The sequence below is a fragment of the Carettochelys insculpta genome, chromosome 3, assembly GCF_033958435.1.
Source record: "Carettochelys insculpta isolate YL-2023 chromosome 3, ASM3395843v1, whole genome shotgun sequence".
NCBI lineage: Eukaryota > Metazoa > Chordata > Testudines > Carettochelyidae > Carettochelys > Carettochelys insculpta.
The window spans coordinates 67,599,407-67,618,889 of record NC_134139.1 but is presented as its reverse complement, the minus strand read 5'-3'; the positions used below and the strand labels follow the sequence as shown (position 1 = coordinate 67,618,889).

Here is a 19,483-nt window from a genome sequence, read left to right as displayed (position 1 = left end):
GCCAATGAGGCACTGAATATAAACATTAGCACCTCACTACCCTGCTTTGAATTGCCTCATTACCATGCCACCTCCAGCAGGAGGGCGCAAGTGTAGAAGCTGCCAAAGTCTACATTTTACTTTTTCTTCCAATGTAACATTTTCAGTTCTCTCCTAACAAAGAGTGAATTGACCTTAAAAGCAAGTTGTTTTAAAATAGTTCAGAAACTCCTTAACAGTGTAATATTTTATGATTTTCTTCAGGATTTTTCCATGTCGTGCACAGCTATCAGACTACGTCAATTTGTAGATCCAACACCCTACCTCCCTCCAGGGTAAAGTATCTGGATGCAGAAACGTCTCATGTGCAAAACGGCATTAGAATGTTAGTGGTCAACTCTGGGACAAATATTCTGTTTAAGATTACTTGTAGTTTAGGAAAGGGTTTTTATCCAAATGGAAAACCTGCTGAACACACGTAAAAGCCTTGTGTGGGTCTGCAAATTAAAATATTTTATCTGCAGATTTCTAGTTTCAAGCCATTAATTTTAGTATAAGATTCATCTAAGACTTCACAATTAAATTCTATTATATTTTTGCAGGTATGTTTCTAAATAGTCAGTATGGGGAGTACATGATCAAAACCATCCTTATTTACAATTATTCAGTCTTAGATTCATTTGCAATGCAAACTACTGCCACCTCCTTTATATTCTGTTTGGAATTAAACATGAAAGGAATCAACACCAGCTAACAGGGTAGGGCTGAGGAATCAAATCACTGTTATATTTTTTTAAACTACCATGCACTGATTTGGTTTTTTAAATACAAAATGTTGTATGACCCTCCCCCTCCACCCCACATTTATACTTACTTCCCCTCTTAACCATTTTAAGGCTGGGTCTACACTTGCCCCTAACTTCCAAGGTGGGCATGGTAAGCAGGGTGATGGGAGATTATGAATGAAGTGCTGCGGTGAATTTGCAGAACTTCATTAGGCTAATTCTCCCCCACAGCAACTTCCAAGTGTCAAACTTTGAAGTGCCAGCATGCGTGTAGTTACAGGCACTTCAAAATACCTGCATTACTTCGAAGTCCCTTTATTCCTCAAAATTTTGGGGAGTAAACAGACTTTGAAGTAGCACAGACACTTCAAAGTGCCCACGGCTACACACATGCTGGCATTTCGAAGTTTGACGCTTTGAAGTTACTGCAGGGGAGAATTAACCTAATGAAGTGCTGCAAATTCACTGCAGCACTTCATTAGTAATCTCCCATCACCCTGATTAACATGCTCCCTTTGAAGTTGGGGTCAAGTACAGACAAGCCCTAAGTATAACATTTTCAAAAAGCACCCATTGGGTTCACCTTGCCCAGCTATATTAAGGTGAGTACTATATACTCTCTCCACTAGAACTTTATAGTGATAGGTAACTGGTTTAATTATCCTGCTTGGACAGATTAGAGAGAACCATTTACGTTTTTAGGCAGCAAAGATATTTGCAATGTTAGTGCACTCGTGTTAGTCCCAGGTTATTAGAGGCAATACCTTTTATTGGACTAACTTCTGTTGCTGTAAGAGACCACCTTTTGAGTCCCATGGAGCTCTTCTATGGGTCTCAGAAAGATGCTCAATGTATCAGCGACATACAAGGCAAAACAGATTAAGTGAAACATGCCTTTCAAGACTCATGGATCTTACGCTTGCCAATCACAACATGGATGTAGGTGAAACGATACAATTGCTACAGTCTCAAATGAACATGCACATAAGAATTTGTCTAGTAGGGGTGCTGAGCACCTTGTATATGATGGAAACCACTTCAAGCCAAAGGGTGCTGCTGCACTCCAATACCTATGTGCAAACTGAAAAATGGCAAGACAAAAACCATCTGTGGGCGAACATTTTTTTTTGGCCCACACACACTGAGCACTATGTATCTGACCTCTTGGCTACTCATTCTCAAAGGAAATCTCCATAAAAAAAATTACAGAAGATGAGCCCACAGGCTTAAATTGAGAGCTTTGAAAACATTAAAAATTATGGACTCAGAGATACTGGATTTAGGGCTTATTACAACAATCTTCAATCCATTATCCCTCCTTGGTCTTACAACATAATTTGGAACTGTCTCTCACAACTTGCATTAACTCCTTATGCTTAAGAATCTGTTCAACCTTCTGTTTAGCTGTGACACAGCAAACTTGAAGAACTTTCACCAAAAAGTGATTAACAACTGTTGAGGCAAGCGTGCATAATTACTTAGGCACCTTTGAAATGTTACTCTGTCCACACTGCAGCTCACACCCAACTCTGCGCTGATTCTGCTTCCATGTTTCCAGTTGCTCACATAGTGTAAGTCCTGCAATTATTCTACATGCTAGCTTTGTGCTACAAGTGGGATAAACAACAAGAAGTCCTGTGGCACTTTATAGGCTAACATATTTCAGAGCATAAGGTTTCATGGGCAAAGACCTGCTTCGTCAGATGCATCTGGGGAAGTGGGTCTTTGCCTACGAAAAGCTTATGCTCCAAAATATCTGTTAGTCTATAAGGTGCCACAGGACTTCTTTGTGTTTTTGAAAATACAGACTAACTCAACCTCCTCTCCAATTAGTGAGATAAAGCAGTTTGTAAACTAACTGACTGCTCATTTCCTAATACATGGGGCAGAACGTCAGGAATGGGTGCTGGTATCTCAAGTCAAGAAATGGTCTTTATATATTTATCTCTACTTTCTTGTCTGCAACATAACTTATTTTACATGTGTTTCACTTACTAGCACTGTTATTCGTCAAGGAAAGGACATTCAAGGGTTCTACCCTGGGCAGCTAGGACGGGTGCATAAGGCATACCTGCCAGAAACAGCTCCAGGGTAAGAGAATGGCTCATGCAACTTTTCTTAAGAGAACCACATTCTGAAATTCTTATCCTTACAGTACACAGTGGGGAGTGATAGTTACTACTCCAGCACCTTTAATCCTTAGCGTGTCAACTGAGATTACTAAGCATGATACTAAAAGAAAAAATAAGTTGCTTTGTTTACAGAATTAATACAACCAGTTTACACTGGTTAACTGCAGTATTCACAGACCCACTCCCTACTTTCAAAGTGTGGTGAAGCCAATTGAACTATGAAGGTTTTACTGTTTGTTGTCATGCAGTTAATACCTATAAGACTAACAGCATTATACTGAGTTCTTCATTTCAACAAGAGATTAGAAAGAACATTTATTATGTTGGCTAACCTTCTGTTAGCCAGTACTATTTACATACCATGTGTCAGCATGAGATTACAAAACTATGTGTGCCTTTCATCTAGGCCTTTCATAAAACTGTACCCAACTCCAGTGAAGCATGAAGTTGAAATTCAGTGCCAACATGACTTTGACAATTTAACTCTTAAGAACTATGTCCATTTTCAAAGGACAAAGAAGATGACAACTAATGAGTGGCCCAAGCAAAGCACATACAAAGAAGAATTTGCACTGCCGTTTTACCATGTGGGTAAGTAGGCTTTACTAACAATATAAATCTTTGGTTTTTGCTAGGAAGATTCACCTTGTCTGTTTTACATATTCAAATGAATTAACAAAACCCTTACAGCATCCCTGTGAGAAAGTACAGTTAAGCATTAACATTATTTTACCACCACCCCCGCCCTTCAGTTCATGCAGTTTGTCAGTTTTTATTGTAATTTTTTTGGACCTCTGTATTATATATCTGGGTCTGGACTAGATATTTTATAGATCTGAAGAAGTGGGTCTGTCCCACGAAAGCTCATCAGCTAATAAATCATTGTTAGTCTATAAAATGCTACATGACTGTTGTTTTGTTTTGGTCACACATTGTAGCATCATGGCACCTCGGAGCCCTAGTCCTGAATGATGCCCCTGCTATATTAGATGTTGTACAAACCTGGAGCAAAAGGACAGGCCCTGGTCCAAAGAACTTACAATTGAAGTATGAAAGACAAATGCTGGAAACTCATCAGAGCCCTAGGGAGTACAAAGAAACAAGGCAATAGTGATCTGCATGACAGGAGTGGTCTCAGTAGCCTCTCTCTTGGCAAGTTGCTGACAGGTTGTTAGTTTTGTGGCTATTCATAGGAAGCCTTCCGCTATGAAGGGCAACATGGGAAAAAGGTTTCCAGTTCAAGTTGCTTTTTGCCACCCACCTTTATCCATCAAGTGTATTTAATTGGCATAGAACCATGAATAAATAACTAAGCACCAAAGTCAGTACTAGGGGAAATACATTGTCTTCAAGCCAGAAGGATGCTCACTGTTCTCAGAAAGGAGCTATGAGACTAATGGCCTCCTCTTTCAGTCCAGAACAACTTCCATGGGTGATCTTATTAAAGGTCAGCTTCCATGGCCCCTTATTAAAAGGGAAGGAAGATTTTCCAGAAAGAACTTCTAAGACAGTGGTGGGCAACATGTGGCCTGTGGAAACCCTGTCTGTGCCCATCCCCACATGCCTCCCATGCACTTGGGCGCTGGACCCCACTTTTCCTACTTCCTCCTCCTTCCCAACTCTTTCAGAGCACCATGAATACACTGATTGACAGAGCTTGAACAGCAGCATTCCAGCTCTGAGAGAGGAGTAGGGAAGGGAGGGCAAACCAGCAGATTTGTGGTGCTCTGCAAGTGCTGGGAGTGGGAAGTGCAGGGCTCTAGTGTGTGAGAGGCACAAGGGAGTGCAGGCCACACATAGATCCCCTGTGGGCCATGACGACAGGCTGCTCACCACCGATCATGTGGCCTGCCGAGATGAAGCAGGGGCACTTGCATGGCCCACTCAGTATTCTTGGTTGATAGGCATGGGCCAGCAGCTTTGAATTTGACATACCTTTTGTGAAAGCATGTACTGTTTTGCCTTGACAGCCGGTGTCATGGCCTAGTTCTGATTTAGATCATTGTTGTTTTCAACTTGAATTTCATCTGCAGTCATGGGCATAGGAATCATGTAGGACAGAAGATTAAACTACTATCAAAATGAAACCATAAGAGCAGCCAGACAGCGTAGTGCAGCATGAAGCAAGGAGCAGTGTCAATATGGCTGAAACAGGCTGCTGACAAGTGGAAGCAATAATAGCTCAGAATGAGGGCAGACAACAGCTGTTAGCATCCTCACTATGCTATACAAACATCGGAGACATAGGCTCTTCTCTCAAGGCCTTATATTGCACTGGAGTGAAAACAAGTCTGAACATGCTCAACCCTCCCTTCTCTAGTTCAAGGCTCCTCTTTTTCTGAAGAGGAAAATATGGCAGAAGTTGCTGACTTTCTAATCAAGCAGTAGTTTTCATAGTTACGTAATTTAGCTTTATTATAAAATCCCCTACAGTTCCAAGGAACTTTTCTTCAAAATTAAAAACAGCCCAAAAGCTCAATTTGTCTTTTGCACACAACTAGTGGAATTATGCATTTTTTTCTGCACATAATTGGTAAAACTTCCCAGATCAGATTGTCAGGACAGACAATTGCCTCATCTATTCTGGTGCTGTACCTCCCGTAAAGTACCTACTTTCTTTGGCAGAAAGTAAACCCTTTTATACACTACAGTAATATGTTGTCTATTTCCAATGCTTTTGGCAAAGTGTGTTGAGCCAGAATGAGGTGGATGGTGGCGGTTCCCCCCTCCCTTTTTCTTTTTCCTTTGAAAACCATCTTCAAGACTTCTTCTTGTTGCAACTTGCTTACTGTGGACTAACAGATGGTTCAGAAGGACTTCCTAAGTAGCATAGAGCAGTTGAGGGGAGATCTGCATAAACATACCTTTAAAAAAAACACATGGAAGTTGCACGATCCTCCCTGTCCTTAAAAGCATATTACTGCAAATATGCTGCTGTGAGCAATGCAAAAGGAGCAGTTCCTGAAAATTCATTTCCCATATGGGCCCTCATGGTATTCATTAATACAATTAGTCCCAAGAATAGTTTGTACCTACAGAGCTACAAGCACAGAAAGTAACTTGCCAACCAAGCTGTGCAATTCTGCTTTCCAGACATTCAGCTCAGTAGAAAGAAAAAATTCTACATTTGCAAAGTTGACAAAAACACCTGTATCCTAAGCACTATGCACAAAGAGTGGTTAGGAGATTAAATAGAGGTTAAAACATGGAGAACACAGGAGAGGTGGTGGGGGTGGTGGTGGTAACAAACTACTCCAAAAGCTCATATTTGGGGGACAACTCAGGAAAAGAGATTGCAAATCATGAAAGAACAACAAGACAGATTTAAAAGACAGTATATTCCTGGAATCACCAGGACTGAGGAAGGAGATTTTTTTTTTTTTTTTTTTTTTTTTTTTTTTAAAATTCCAGACTGTGATGAGCATAAGTACACACCAAGAACTGATCCTGGACCACTGACAATCTGGAGGAATATTGCTGATCCAAAAAACAAACTGCCCTTGACAGCGGGAGAGGGAAGTATTTCAACTGAGCTTTAATAAAAGCAACCTGTTGAAGTCAATCTCATTTACACACAACCTTCAGAAGTTGTCTTCTGTTATGCTATACTGTATTATTTTACAGCATAGTTTCTGTTGCTGCTGCTTGGAAACTTTAAAATACAGTAAACTCTTTCGTATCAGTCAGCCCCAAGATCGGAAGGTTGCCAGGTATTCAAATATTCTGGATAAGAGAGAGGTATATCCAGAAATGTATAACACTAAAGAAAAACAAGACTAGATATTAAGAAACAAACATATGCAGAGTACTTTATTTACCAACAACAATCACACTGTACATTGTAAATTTATACTGAATTTGCTGTATTTATTTTCATGATACTGTATCTATGGGAAAACAACTAAAATTTACTTATGTTTAAAAAGCAGGTTATTTGAGAGTTCTGGATAATAGAATACTGGATCTGAAAGAGTTTCCTGTATATGGAGATATCCCTGTTAGTGCACTGTAGGAACATAGTTTATCTTATTTAATTACATTTAATGGGAGAATAGGCCATCTATTGCAGAGATAACAGACCACTTCCCGTCACCTCCACTGGTAATAGTGGGAAGCATCCCTACCAGCCCTTTAGCCTAGTGGCTATTACACGCACCTGGGATGTGGGAGACATCCCCCATTCCACACAACCACACCCTGTTCAAAGTCCCACCTCTTTCTGAGAGTGGAAATGTAACTGCCTGACACCTGCTAGCTCTCATGTAACTGCACTAATCATTGGCTATGGACTATACTGATGGGGGAACTCCCTCAAGTAGGAGCGTAGATAAAGTCATTAGAGCTGGGGGCCCAGATCTCCCACAGCCAAAGTGAGTACACCTTGACCACAAGGCTAAAAATTGAGGGAAGTTCTCAAGTCTCTTGCTAAAATGGAGTAAGACACTTATTTCCAAGTAGGGCTCCCACCTGTGAATTGCAAAAATGGGCTCAATCCTGCAGCCTAGACATAAGCTTCTAACAGAGAGGAGCATATCTTACCATAGTTCTTGACTCAGCATCTCCCATTGCGCAGGCAGTATGTGTGGGTGTCTGCTCTTCAGCCTTTACCACTGATTTTCCCAAGGTGCCTCACTCCTTTTGTGCATTCCTTAAAAGTTTTTTAAAAAGTAAAATGGCCCATGTTGCTCATATTGTGAAGTCAACTGCCCTCTCTTGTGAAGTCAGTTATAGTTATTGTCTTCAGAAGGGAGACTGCTGTTTTTTAAGTCTGAGAATGCCTTCTTCAAAATGAAATTCATTTAGATTAAACATCAAAATAAGCATTTCAGTTATGACTATTAACTATTCCAGGATGGTTTAAGTCTACTTGCAGGGCTAAAGTTTGGGAAAAGACTGCATTCGTCTGCATTGCAAAAGTATTTATATTGCCATGAAGTTTATAGAAGTTTGAGGAAAGACTTTTTACTTGCCAAGCGAAATGAGAAGACAAGAGGCCCTTTTACTTCCGGGTACTTGACTCTGGGAAAATAGACAGAATGAGAGAACCTCAATTATGAGACTCAGTCATAAAAACCTGTCTTCTCTCATGCTGTAACTTCTTCCCAAACCCCATATGCACTAATTTTAAATTATTCTATGCTAAACAGCTTAGCAGGAAAAGCTTCATGAATAGCAATGAGACAAGGGCTGGGTCTACTCTACAGGAGATTTGTTGACAGAAGGGGCCCTCTGTCGACATAACTCAGGGAACGTCCATACACTTAAAACAGTCTCTTGACAGAACTCTGCTTTTTCCTCGACAGTATTATCCCTCAGAAATTTGAGGCATAAATCTCTGGACAGAATGCTGTCGACAAAAGTGCAATGTAGACACTTATGTCGACAGAGAGGGCTTCCGGTTGCCGGCAGTGCAGCCTGGCAGTTTTCTGTTGACAGAGCAAGTTGTGTGTAGATGCAATCCATCGACAGAATACTGTCAAGGTTTCCCTGTCGACAGTAACTTCTGTTGACAGATGCTTCTAGTGTAGACATAGCCAAGGACTTTATCTTTCAATCATACCATAATTTCCTCTCAAGTTACTTTGCCCTTGACACACAACCAATCCTTTCTTCTTTAGTATTATTCTTGTAATAGAGATAATCACAAGATTAAATAGTAACAGAGAGGAAGCTGTGCTAGTCTATACACTATCAAAACCAAAAGCAGTCAAGCAGCACTTTAAAGACTAGCAAAATAGCTTATTAGGTGAGCTTTTGTGGGACAGACCCACTTCCTCAGACCACAGCCAGACCAGAACATAAAATCCTTACTACTTACAGCTGTTCTGGTCTGGCTATGGTCTGAGGAAGTGGGTCTGTCCCACGAAAGCTCACCTAATAAGCTATTTTGCTAGTCTTTAAAGTGCTACTTGACTGCTTTTGGTTTTCACAAGATTAAATGTATGCTAACATTTTCATGACCAATTTTGAATATATTTGGCATATTAGGCGAGTTTTTAGGTATTTACAAGTATAATGAATATATTCAATCTTTCAGAAAATTTAACTATCTGGACTATGAAGGCTGTTTTTTGTTATTCTATTTTCAGTTATAAGTTTCCTATATTCACCATGGCAACTTGACCCAACTAATTCATTTACAGCAAAGTCAGTATCTAAATTTGATCAGTTTCTCATATGAAAAACTTTCCACCCCATGAAGGACTACACAAACATCGCAATTAAATTTGTATATATGCCTATAAAAACAGAACATTGTGTTTTATAGGCCAGTTTTTTAAAAAAGGTGGAAGCTTTAAGACTGATATTAGATCAGATAAGTGTTACATAACACTTCACTTGTTTAACTCTTCAAGATAATCCAAGGTCATCTATCCAGGATGTAGTCCAATGCCATTAAACTAGAACATTGCCTTCAATAGGTGTCAAAAGATGAATTCTGATTATTTCCCCATTTTGATTCATATTTACAGGAAACATAAAATCCTTACTATACCTTTGATTTATACAGTTCTTTTCAAAACATGTCTATAGTGCCTTAGCCCAGTAGGGTGAAGTCAAAATAGCTGCAGTTACTGACAAGACATTTAAAATTGGACGTAACTGACCAAAACTTTTAACATATGAATAAACCTGCTTCTTTCTAAGTAAGAAGAGATTTGCTTTACTGTAATATGCACTCAATGCAGAAGTGCAGAAAATTGTGTTTAAATATTTAAAAATTGAAATAAATCAGAACAGTTCAAAACAAAATGAGTTTTATACAGTATAAAATTTAGATTTTTGCACCTTTCTATGAACTTTTGTTTTAAGAGGAATCTGCACACTCCCAACAACTCAAATCACATGTTCTGAATAAAAAAAATCACAGTTTAGACAATGATTAAAGCATTATAAAAATCAGAATCCCTCTTTAATTTACTCACTACAACAGCAGCCATAATGAATACAACAAGTTTAAGAGTACAAATAATGAGAATGTAAAACCATTTGTGCAAAACTGCATTATTTTTACTGTTTAAGATGCCAGGGAAGTAACACCACCAGAAGCACAAATACGACAACCAAGACAAAGTCATGAAAATGCTACCTGCCATTTTCAAACATCAAGGATTATGTTACAGAGTAAATACTAGATGATAAAGAAAAGTCTGGTGGCACCATATATAAACAGTAATGGCAAGTGTCCTGGAGATATTGCCAGTTGGCTAGAGAGCTGATATAGGCAGAGGTCAGAGACTTTCAAGAGTAGTAAACATTTTGAGATACCAACTCTAGTATTTCTTTCCATGCAAGATCTACACTTCCAACATCTTTGCTTTGTAGAGTACTACTAATGCATGTAAAACTAAACAGTCTTTTTTGAGAGTGTGCTTTCTTCCACGCATCAGAAATCTTTAAAACATCTGGATCATTGATTCTCTGGATTTTCCTACTCCAATCCATTTAACTGCAAAAAAGGAAAGGATAACAATAGTTCACACTGTTTTACCATAAATTAATTAAAACTCACAGCATGATATTCTAAAAAGAAAATGTTAACCGATATAGAAGACTATCCTGCACTGATAATATTGATAAGTTGCTATTCGATAATGACACTTAGCATTTCTGTAGCACCACCACATTAACAGATCTTCAGGCACTATGAAGTTCCTGGTCTTATGCCACTGACATCAAAGGGAACAGACCTAAAATAATTATTCTGAACCCCCTTCTGAAATATAAGATTATCAGATTTACAGATTGGGAAACTAAGCATACAGAAATTAAGTGATCTGCTGAAAGGTAACATTCTGTAATAGAAAGAAGAATAAAACTCACATCTCCCAACCATCTTTCCTCAGATTAAATACATTACTAGTATAGGACAATATTCTGCGATCCTTAGGTTTAGTGTCTCTCGTTAGTAAATGCCAATGAAGTCAAGTAAACTCAGACTAAAACAAAGGTAACTAAACAAAAAGTGGCAGAAAAGCCGAATGCAAACTTTTACAAACAGCATTTCTCCTACTGCACAAGAGTTGTTTTTTAAAAAACAAAACAAAAACAAAAACAGGACAGTATGAACTGCCAGTATTTAAAGTCAGTTGGTAAATTATGATAATCCAGCACTGCAAATTTAAACTACACAAAAACACTGAAGAACATTTTAGAGATTGATCCTCCGATTTTTCCACTAGGCTCAAAAGGCAGGAAAAAATATCAAATACAAGTCACTTCAAAACTCAGAATTCTAGCAATCTTGGTGCTCATTAAGGCTGTGACTATACTACGAGATAAATGAAAACATGACTGTCTTCAAACGTAATACTGTTAACTCAATTTATTGAACCATAATGCCAATTACAGAATATTGATATTACAAGATGGCTATTGCATCTATCTCGGATTTAAAATCTCAAATCAAGGCTAGTGTGGAAGCACCACGTCCTTAGTTCATATTTGTTAGCATCCAGAAGTGTCCCAGATGTATCCCACAAAGCTACGTGGTGACGCTCCAAGTATGGCCATTTCATTGTGCACTGCTATCAGGTGTGCAGGAAGAAGGTCAAAGTAAGCCTGCGAAGTCTGGATTGAATCTGAATTTGAATGAAAATTTGAATTGGAATTTAGCAGCCCAGCCCAGCAAATGAAAAGGGCATCCATTATGGAAAAAAAACACCTTTGTCTATCACATTGCACAGGATCGTTAGCCACTGCACTGCATCGGTAGCAATGACCGGTAGCACTGTATTGCAATCATGAGCACTCAGGATAATTATTTCACTAGCACTTCTCAGGCTTGCAAGAAAGCCCCAGTTTGGACCCATAAGTAGGTTCTGGATCTCATTGCCATTTGGGGAAATCAATCGGTGGCAAAGACACTTTGGGTGGCTAAAAGAAACACATGGCCATCTATGATCAGATGGTGCGCGAGATGGCAGCCCAAGGTTATTCCCAGGATGCTATGCAGTGCTGGGCGAAGGTGAAAGAACTCCGGCAGGCCTACCAAAAAGTCTAGGAAGCCAACCAGCAGTCCGAGACAACTCCATGGACCTGCTATTATCAACAGCTGCACATGCTTATGGGGAGCAACCCCACCATGGAGCCTGGACTGAATTACGACACTTGTGGAGGCTCTGGTATGGATTCCGGGTTGAGGACAGAGAAGCAGCATGGCCCGAGGAAGAGGGCAATGGAGAGGAGGAAGGGAGTAACAAGCAGGGGACAGAAGAAGTTGTTCAGACAGCCCTGAGCTCTTCACCATAGGCCTGGAACTGGTACCCTCTACAGCAGTCACCTCCACGCCAGTCCCCAAGCCCTCTGGAGCAAGCGGTTCTGGTGAGACTTTATTCTGCATGCTAGAAGCAGGTTGGGAGTGGGTATAGCTGTAGGGTTTTCAATAGGTACTAGTTTACTAGCTGTGCTTGTGTGCCCCTCAGAACAGCATGTTAATGTTTCTTCAGATGGAGTGCTTCTCCTTTTTGGAGATCTCCTCAGAAGGCCTTATCCAGGCACTCTTGTATTTTTTTCCCACAAGATTCCTGGGGAGGCCTGACTTGTCGCAGCTTCCATGGCAGCACACCTTGCTACACCAGGCAACCAGACAGCAATCTGGTGCCATGGTGCCACACAGCATTTTAGCAAATTTTCCAGGCTTTTGGTCACACAGCAGGAATAGCTGCTCTTTCTCCATATCTGTTAGTTTTAGGAGGGTGATGTCTTCTCTAGCAACCTCGGAAGTATGAGAATTCGCATTTTTTCTTAAAAAAAAACAAAAAAAAAACAAAAAAAAAAAACACAAAAAACATGCTTCCTGCTCCTTTACATTGGTCTGCAGCAGCTGGCAGGCACTCCGTTCCCCACCCCACAACACAGTTTGCAGGCTGGGGGGGGGGGGTGTTCCCTCCCCTACGTCCCTTTCCATCCAGCGTCTCTTCATTTTTCATGTGCCCCCACCTGGTGCCATGCTGCTGCCAGGCTCTCCTGGGCGTTTACCCTCACATGTCACTTACCAAGCACTTGCTCTCAGCAATCCCCCTGTGCTGTGCGGGGATTCCACTGCTGTGCTCTTCCTCTTCTATGTCCCTTTACATCCAGCCTCTCTTTGGGGTTTTGTTTTTTTTTTTTTGTATTTTTACTGTGCATAGAAGCCCCACATACAGCAGTCCATTTGTCACTGCCACAGCACAACTGGCCAGGACACCTGGCAGCTGCCCCGGCTTTGCAGACCCTTCCCATACCCAACAAAAGGCAACAATTGCTTGTATCTTACCCTGTCCACAAAGCAATGTGCTGGAGAAGTGATGGCAAGTGAGGTATTGTGAAATGCACACTTATTGTCCCATCCTTAACCACCATGTATCCTTCTAAAGCATACTTTCACTGAGAGTACACAGAAAGACCCATTCATTACACTTCAAAGCACATTGTGAATTGTATCTCAAATTTGAGCTTCGTTTTCCAGAACCAGTGCCCAGTGTTGCAGAAAAAAAAACCAGGAGATGCAGGAAAGGAAAACAAGATATGATCATGCAGTACATGCAAGCCACTCATGCAGAGTGTAAGAACTAGACAAAAGGACACTGCTCAGTGGTGTCACCGTACAGCTGAATGGCGTCAGAGTCAAGTAAAATTCAATGAAAGAATGCTTGATCTGCAACAGAAGCAACTGTCAAAAATGAATGAGGCCATGGCAAAAGCATACTGAGGTCACAGCAAAGCAGACCAAGGTCGCTGTGAAGCTCGTAACAGCCACTGCTCAGCAGACAAAGATCCTGCGCTTCTTGAGTTGCAGAGGCACTCCCAAGCCAGCAGGGAGTCAGCTGACAGCTGCTGGCCAGAGTCCCCTGAGAAGAGGGTGCCCACACCCTTTTATCATGGGTCCACATGACGAGTCCCCTGAGGGGAAGTCACTCACCCATCATCATCTGGGGAGGGTGGGCAAGGGCCATTGCAAAAAGCTATTCAAGCACCCTTGAGACGACTTCTTTGCCCAGCCACTTAAACATCTTCCAACCCCAAAATAAAATCATTCCTTTGAGTTTGGTGTTTTCTTGTCCTGCAGGAGTGCGGGCAGGGAGGAACAGGGGGAGGGGAGGAACACAAATCAAAATGGACAGGTGTGGGGAGGGTGAGTGCCACTGAAGGCACAGATGGGCAGTGAAACTCTGTGGTCTGCAGCAGAAGGAACCGGGCGGTGGGGAAAAAGGGTAGTAAAACTCCTTTGTCACACCAAAAAAAGAGCATTCATTCATTACGGCACAGTTGATTTACTGGCATTATGGTAGAGACATCCATAGGTACCACGTGCATTACAGATCAGTCAAAGCTATTTTTTAAAAAAAAGCGTCACTTATTGCTGCAGCCTGAGCATGGCTACTGTTGGATGGCATTATAGACAGTTGGAAGTAAGCCCTGCCTATTGCCTCTGCTTCAGAATGCCATACAGACAGGAAACTGTCCCACCTTGATTCGCATATGTTGTGCAAAATAGCGCAGACTGTAACAACGGTGGGGACCTTAGCTTCAGAAACAACCAAATGGGTCAAACACACACCTGAACATCGCTTTCAAACGTCCAAATGTGCATTCCACGATCATTCTGCACTTGCTCAATCTGTAAATAAAGTTTTCCTTGCTGGGGTCCAGGGTTCCTGTGTAGGGTTTCATCAGGCAGGGAAGCAGAGGGTAAGCACAATTGCCCAGTATAACAATGGGCATCTCCCCATTGCCAATCTTGATTTTCCAATCAGGGAAAAAAAGTTCCACCCAGGAGCTTTCAGTAAGTACAGTTTCGAATTTCAGAATGTGTGTTTGTTGTGACCTCCCTGACTAGCCAGCACTGATGTCGGTAAAATGACCTTTGTGATCTACCAACCCCTGCATGATCATGGTGAAGTACCCCTTTTGATTAATATACTACAAATGCCAGGTATGCTGGGAACGTGTGGGCCATCTATTGCCCCACTGCAGTTAGGAAAGCCCTAGGCAGCAAAGCCATCCACTATGGCCTGTACGTCTCTCAGGGTCATGGTCTTTCTGAGAAGATGCCAACAGATTGCATGGGCCATCTCCATCATTGTGGGCCTCACTGTAGATTTGCCCACCCCAAACTGATTTGCCACTGACCAGTAACTGTTGAGGGTTGCAAACTTCCACAGTGCAACTGCCACTTGCTTCTGTACCATTAAAGCTGGCCTCATTTTGGTGTTGCTGTGCTTCAAGGCAGGCGCCAGTGCATCACAAAATTCCATAAAAGGTGGACTTGTGCATGCAGAAATTCTGCACCCACTGCTGGTTGTCCAAGGGCACCTGAACAATGTGATCCCACCAGTGTGTGCTGGTCTCTCGAGTCCAAAAATGCCACTCTACTGTCATCAGTGCAGTCATGGCAGCCACCAGTTGTGTGTTTAGTCCCCAGTTGGCACAACTGCTGTTCCAAAACACCATTCTTATCATCATCAACAGCACGATAGACAAGCACCACTGAGCTTTGGCACTGAAGGACAAACTGCGTGACAGCTGCTGTGGTTGCCAAAACAATCTGTACTATGAGTTGGAGCATTCGTGGATCCATGCTTGCAACAGAATGCTGCAGCAGGAAATGGTATGATCTGCAGTACTTGTTTTTGCGCAGTTACTGATGCAGTGGATTTTGGGTAGTGATTGGAATTCTGGGATTCCAACACCCATAAGCAACCAGGGCTAAGGTACTGTGGGATAGGTACCCACAATGCAACTCATGCTGTCGAACTTGCACAGGGCAATGGGGATGCAGAGATTCGACACGGAGAAAAGGTGGGTCTAATTTCAAGATTTGTGGACACTATTAAAATTCATGAAATCAAGATTAAGTATCCTATTTTATCATATATCGAATTTATCTCGTAGTATAGACACAGACTAAGTCCTTTTCAGCAGCAGAAAGTCAAAGGACTTAAATTTAAGTTATTTGTAACAGAGAGTAAGCCGTGCTAGTCTATACACTATCAAAACAAAAAGCAGTCAAGTAGCTCTTTAAAGACTAGCAAAATAGTTTATTAGGTGAGCTTTCGTGGGACAGACCCACTTCTTCAGACCATAGCCAGACCAGAACAGACTCAATATTTAAGACACAGAGAACCAAAAACAGTAAGCAAGGAGGACAAATCAGAAAAAGATAAATAATTATCTTTTTCTGATTTGTCCTCCTTGCTTACTGTTTTTGGTTCTCTGTGTCTTAAATTTTGAGTCTGTTCTGGTCTGGCTATGGTCTGAAGAAGTGGGTCTGTCCCACGAAAGCTCACCTAATAAACTATTTTGCTAGTCTTTAAAGAGCTACTTGACTGCTTTTTGTTAAGTTATTTGTATTTCAGATGGGTTGCTCAAAGGAGGAAAGTTTACTTACTTACCAGGAACACCAAGTTCCATTTCTATAAAGCGAATATAGTTCTGTGCATTTACAGGCAGTTCATCAAATGTTCTTGCATTTGATATGTCTGTCTTCCATCCTGGAAGCGTCTCGTACTGAACTTCCACTTTATTTAAGACTTCCTGGTTTGCTGAGGAAACAAAATACTTAAATGGTGAATATTAAATTATTCAGAAGATCTGTATATTTTTACAGAACCAGTCATACAACTAAAAATCATTTCATGAAGCATCTTGTTCTATTGATAGTGACCTCACAAAACGGAGCTTGCTAAATATTTCCCAGCTTGTGAAATGAGCTCTCTCCGACATGGAATCAGACACTGGCTTGTTATTTTAAACCACGGGTGTCTATTGTTCAAGAATTCCGAAGAGCTTATTACATAGCAAAGTTCTGTTATGATGGAATCTAACCCATTCTAACAAAATGCAGATTTAATGTGACCGTCTTGTATAAACAAAGTATTTCACAATGGCACAGGTACTAAAGCAGACTTGTAATATTGTTGCAAAATAACGGGACTTATCTTTATTGGTGTGAGGGTCTGCCCAAAGAGCCTCCCTCACTATTCGAGACACACACTAGCACTGAGATCAGCTGAGGTACTCGAACTAATTAAATTAAAAGTGGGTAGGGATAGCTCAGTGGTTTCAACATTGGCCTTCAGATCTAGTGGAGTGGTTGTTCCCCTCTATTCAGCACTGGTGAGGCCACATCTGGAATACGGTGTCCCGTTTTGGGCCCCCCAGTATAAAAATGATGTGAATGTGCTGAAACAGGTTCAGTGGAGCGCAATAAAAATGATTAAGGGGTTGGAGCATTAGACCTACGGAGGACAGGCTGAGGGATTTGGGCTTGTTTAGTTTATGGAAGAGAAGACTTAGGGGTGATTTAATAGCAGCCTTCAACTTCCTGAAGGGGAGCTCTAAAGAGGTGAGTGAGAAACTGTTCGCAGTGGTGTCAGATGGCAGAACAAGGAGTAATGGTCTGAAGTTGAAGAGGGAGAGGTGTAGTTTGGATATTAGGAAAAACTACCTCACCAGGAGGTGTGGTGAAGCATTGGAATGTGTTGCCTAGAGGGGTGGTGGATTCTCCATCCCTAGAGGTTTTTACATCCCGGCTTGACAAGGTCCTGGCTGCGATGACTTAGTGGGGATTGATCCTGCTTGAAGCAGGGGACTGGACTAGATGACCTCTTGAGGTCCCGTCCAGCCCTATGATTCTATGATTCTAATAGCCCTGTGGTTTAAATAGGAAAAGACTGTAGGCAAGACAGACAGTCTCAGTGAAGAGCCCTGATTTCAGAGACTCACTTCCCCTCTGGTGTTCAGAGTACAAATCTGTTAACATTTAGAACAAACTGCAATACTTCTATTTTCTGTAACTGAACCTGGCTTCCCAGGTGCACAAATGTGCAGAGAATTAATGCATGTTGTGGATTCTATGTATTTTTTTTTTATTTTGAAATTTTATAGGGAAGTTCTGGATGTCAGAAAGACTAACTTGAAAGAATTACAGACATGCCTTTTGGAGAAATAAAAGAGATTTTAATGAACTGCTTGTGTATTCCCAGGTTTTAAGAAGAGTTCAATAAGGCCAAGGCTGAGCACTTTTGAAAGCCCTTCAGTGTCTATCTAGCCAGATCTTGACTAGATGGACCAACTGCATTTGTCCTGTCCAATACCAGCTAAACTACTTGTCAATCAATAAGAATGTGCTATGGCAACAGCATTAAAAAAACCCCAAAACCACCCTCTAAATGCCCTCAATATCTCAGTTCTGAATAGGTACATTTTACTAGTAATTCACTAGAAAAGGAACAAAAAACCAATAAATTCCTTCCCACTAGCAATATCTCCCACAATTCTTGTTGGCTGGGCTGCTCTCCTCTCTCTGCAGTTTATGGAGACAGATCAGAAATTTGGACCTGCATGTTGTGGCCATGCTCTCTTAGCTCCCACATGCCTCCAGATGCATTATTCTCAAGCAGCAAAGCTTTCATAACATTATTAAAAGCATTATAGAGATAACAAAAGTACATTACACCAAGGAAGATAGCCTTATGGTAACTATTCTCCTTGATATCAGACTCTTGACTTATGAGTCATCCATGGTAACTAGAATTGTGGTAGAGGCTGCTAGCAGAAAAGAAATTGTTAGTAAGAAATTTATTCTTCTGCCCCCAAGCATCTCCCACAATTCCTGGTGTCCGAGAAGTAGCAAGCAGTGAACAGATATAGGGAGGGTAATAGAAAAAGGTCAGGAAAGGGAAAACGGTATCCCTACCCATCCATAAATATTTGCTCAAAAGGCCAAAATCGTATCTGGGTAGGTACCTGCAGCACTTTCCTGCCACAGAATGTCTGTGCAGAAGATAAGACATGCAGTGCTTGATAATTGTGGCACCACTTGAATGGTGGCAGCCTTACAAATTTCCACTGGGGATTCATTACCTCTTTCTGCCCACCAGCTCATCTGGGTCACATCAGTTGCACCCAGATTCTTTCTAGACCAGAATGTCCAATGACTTGTATGTTTCCACAATGTATAGTCTAACCCACCAAGCAATTGAGGACTTGGAATTTTGGCAAAGCATACAAAACAGGATAGCTGATCTCCTTTTGGATTCCATACATTTGTGGTAAATTTTCAGAGCCTTTTGGACATCTAAAGTGTGTCATATCTCCTCAGTGAGATGCTGTGCCCTTGGACAGAATGGCTACATCTACACTAGCCCCAAACTTCGAAATGGCCACGCAAATGGCCATTTCGAAGTTTACTAATGAAGCGCTGAAATGCATATTCAGCGCTTCATTAGCATGCAGGCAGCCGCGGCACTTCGAAATTGACACGCCTCACCACCGCGTGGCTCGTCCCGACAGGGCTCCTTTTTGAAAGGACCCCGCCTACTTCGAAGTCCCCTTATTCCCATCTGCTCACGGGAATAAGGGGACTTCGAAGTAGGCGGGGTCCTTTCGAAAAGGAGCCCCGTCGGGACGAGCCACGTCAATTTCCAAGTGCCGCAGTAGCCCGCATGCTAACGAAACGCTGAATATGCATTTCAGCGCTTCATTAGTAAACTTCGAAATGGCCATTTGCGTGGCCATTTCGAAGTTTGGGGCTAGTGTAGACATGGCCAATGAGGGCAAAAATCAACCCTTGTGAAGTGTGGAAAAGCCACCTCACCTTCA

The 19,483-nt window shown here is 41.5% G+C and overlaps 2 protein-coding genes across 3 annotated transcripts in view; one reads left to right on the top strand and one right to left on the bottom strand.

Annotated features, from left to right (window-relative positions):
- The first annotated feature begins 252 nt into the window (after positions 1–252).
- SPMIP3 (sperm microtubule inner protein 3) lies at positions 253–8,642 on the top strand. The gene is made up of 4 exons (XM_074988631.1): positions 253–314; positions 2,763–2,855; positions 3,303–3,487; positions 6,308–8,642. Exons 1-4 carry the CDS (start codon positions 253–255, stop codon positions 6,433–6,435), a joined length of 468 nt encoding a protein of 155 aa, XP_074844732.1. The 3' UTR covers positions 6,436–8,642.
- Positions 8,643–8,789: 147 nt separating this feature from the next.
- ADSS2 (adenylosuccinate synthase 2) overlaps positions 8,790–19,483 on the bottom strand; it is an 84,379-nt gene continuing 73,685 nt past the window's right edge. Inside the window, exons 12-13 of one of the 2 annotated variants that reach the window (XM_074990072.1) lie at positions 16,273–16,422; positions 8,790–10,346 (exon numbers count right to left, since the gene is read on the bottom strand). In XM_074990072.1, coding sequence (XP_074846173.1) covers positions 10,294–10,346; positions 16,273–16,422 — 203 coding nt within the window. In that variant the 3' untranslated portion in view covers positions 8,790–10,293. Of the gene's footprint in view, positions 10,347–16,272; positions 16,423–19,483 lie in introns of those variants that run through there. The other variant, XM_074990073.1, reaches the window with a different exon arrangement.

Bases quoted from the DNA above. Each gene is read 5' to 3' on its own strand.
- SPMIP3 (XM_074988631.1), top strand. From the start codon at position 253: ATGTCGTGCACAGCTATCAGACTACGTCAATTTGTAGATCCAACACCC. The intron at 315-2,762 runs GTAAAGTATCTG...TTCACTTACTAG, and splicing joins ACACCCTACCTCCCTCCAGG to CACTGTTATTCGTCAAGGAA. The intron at 3,488-6,307 runs GTAAGTAGGCTT...TTAAAATTCCAG, and splicing joins ACTGCCGTTTTACCATGTGG to ACTGTGATGAGCATAAGTAC.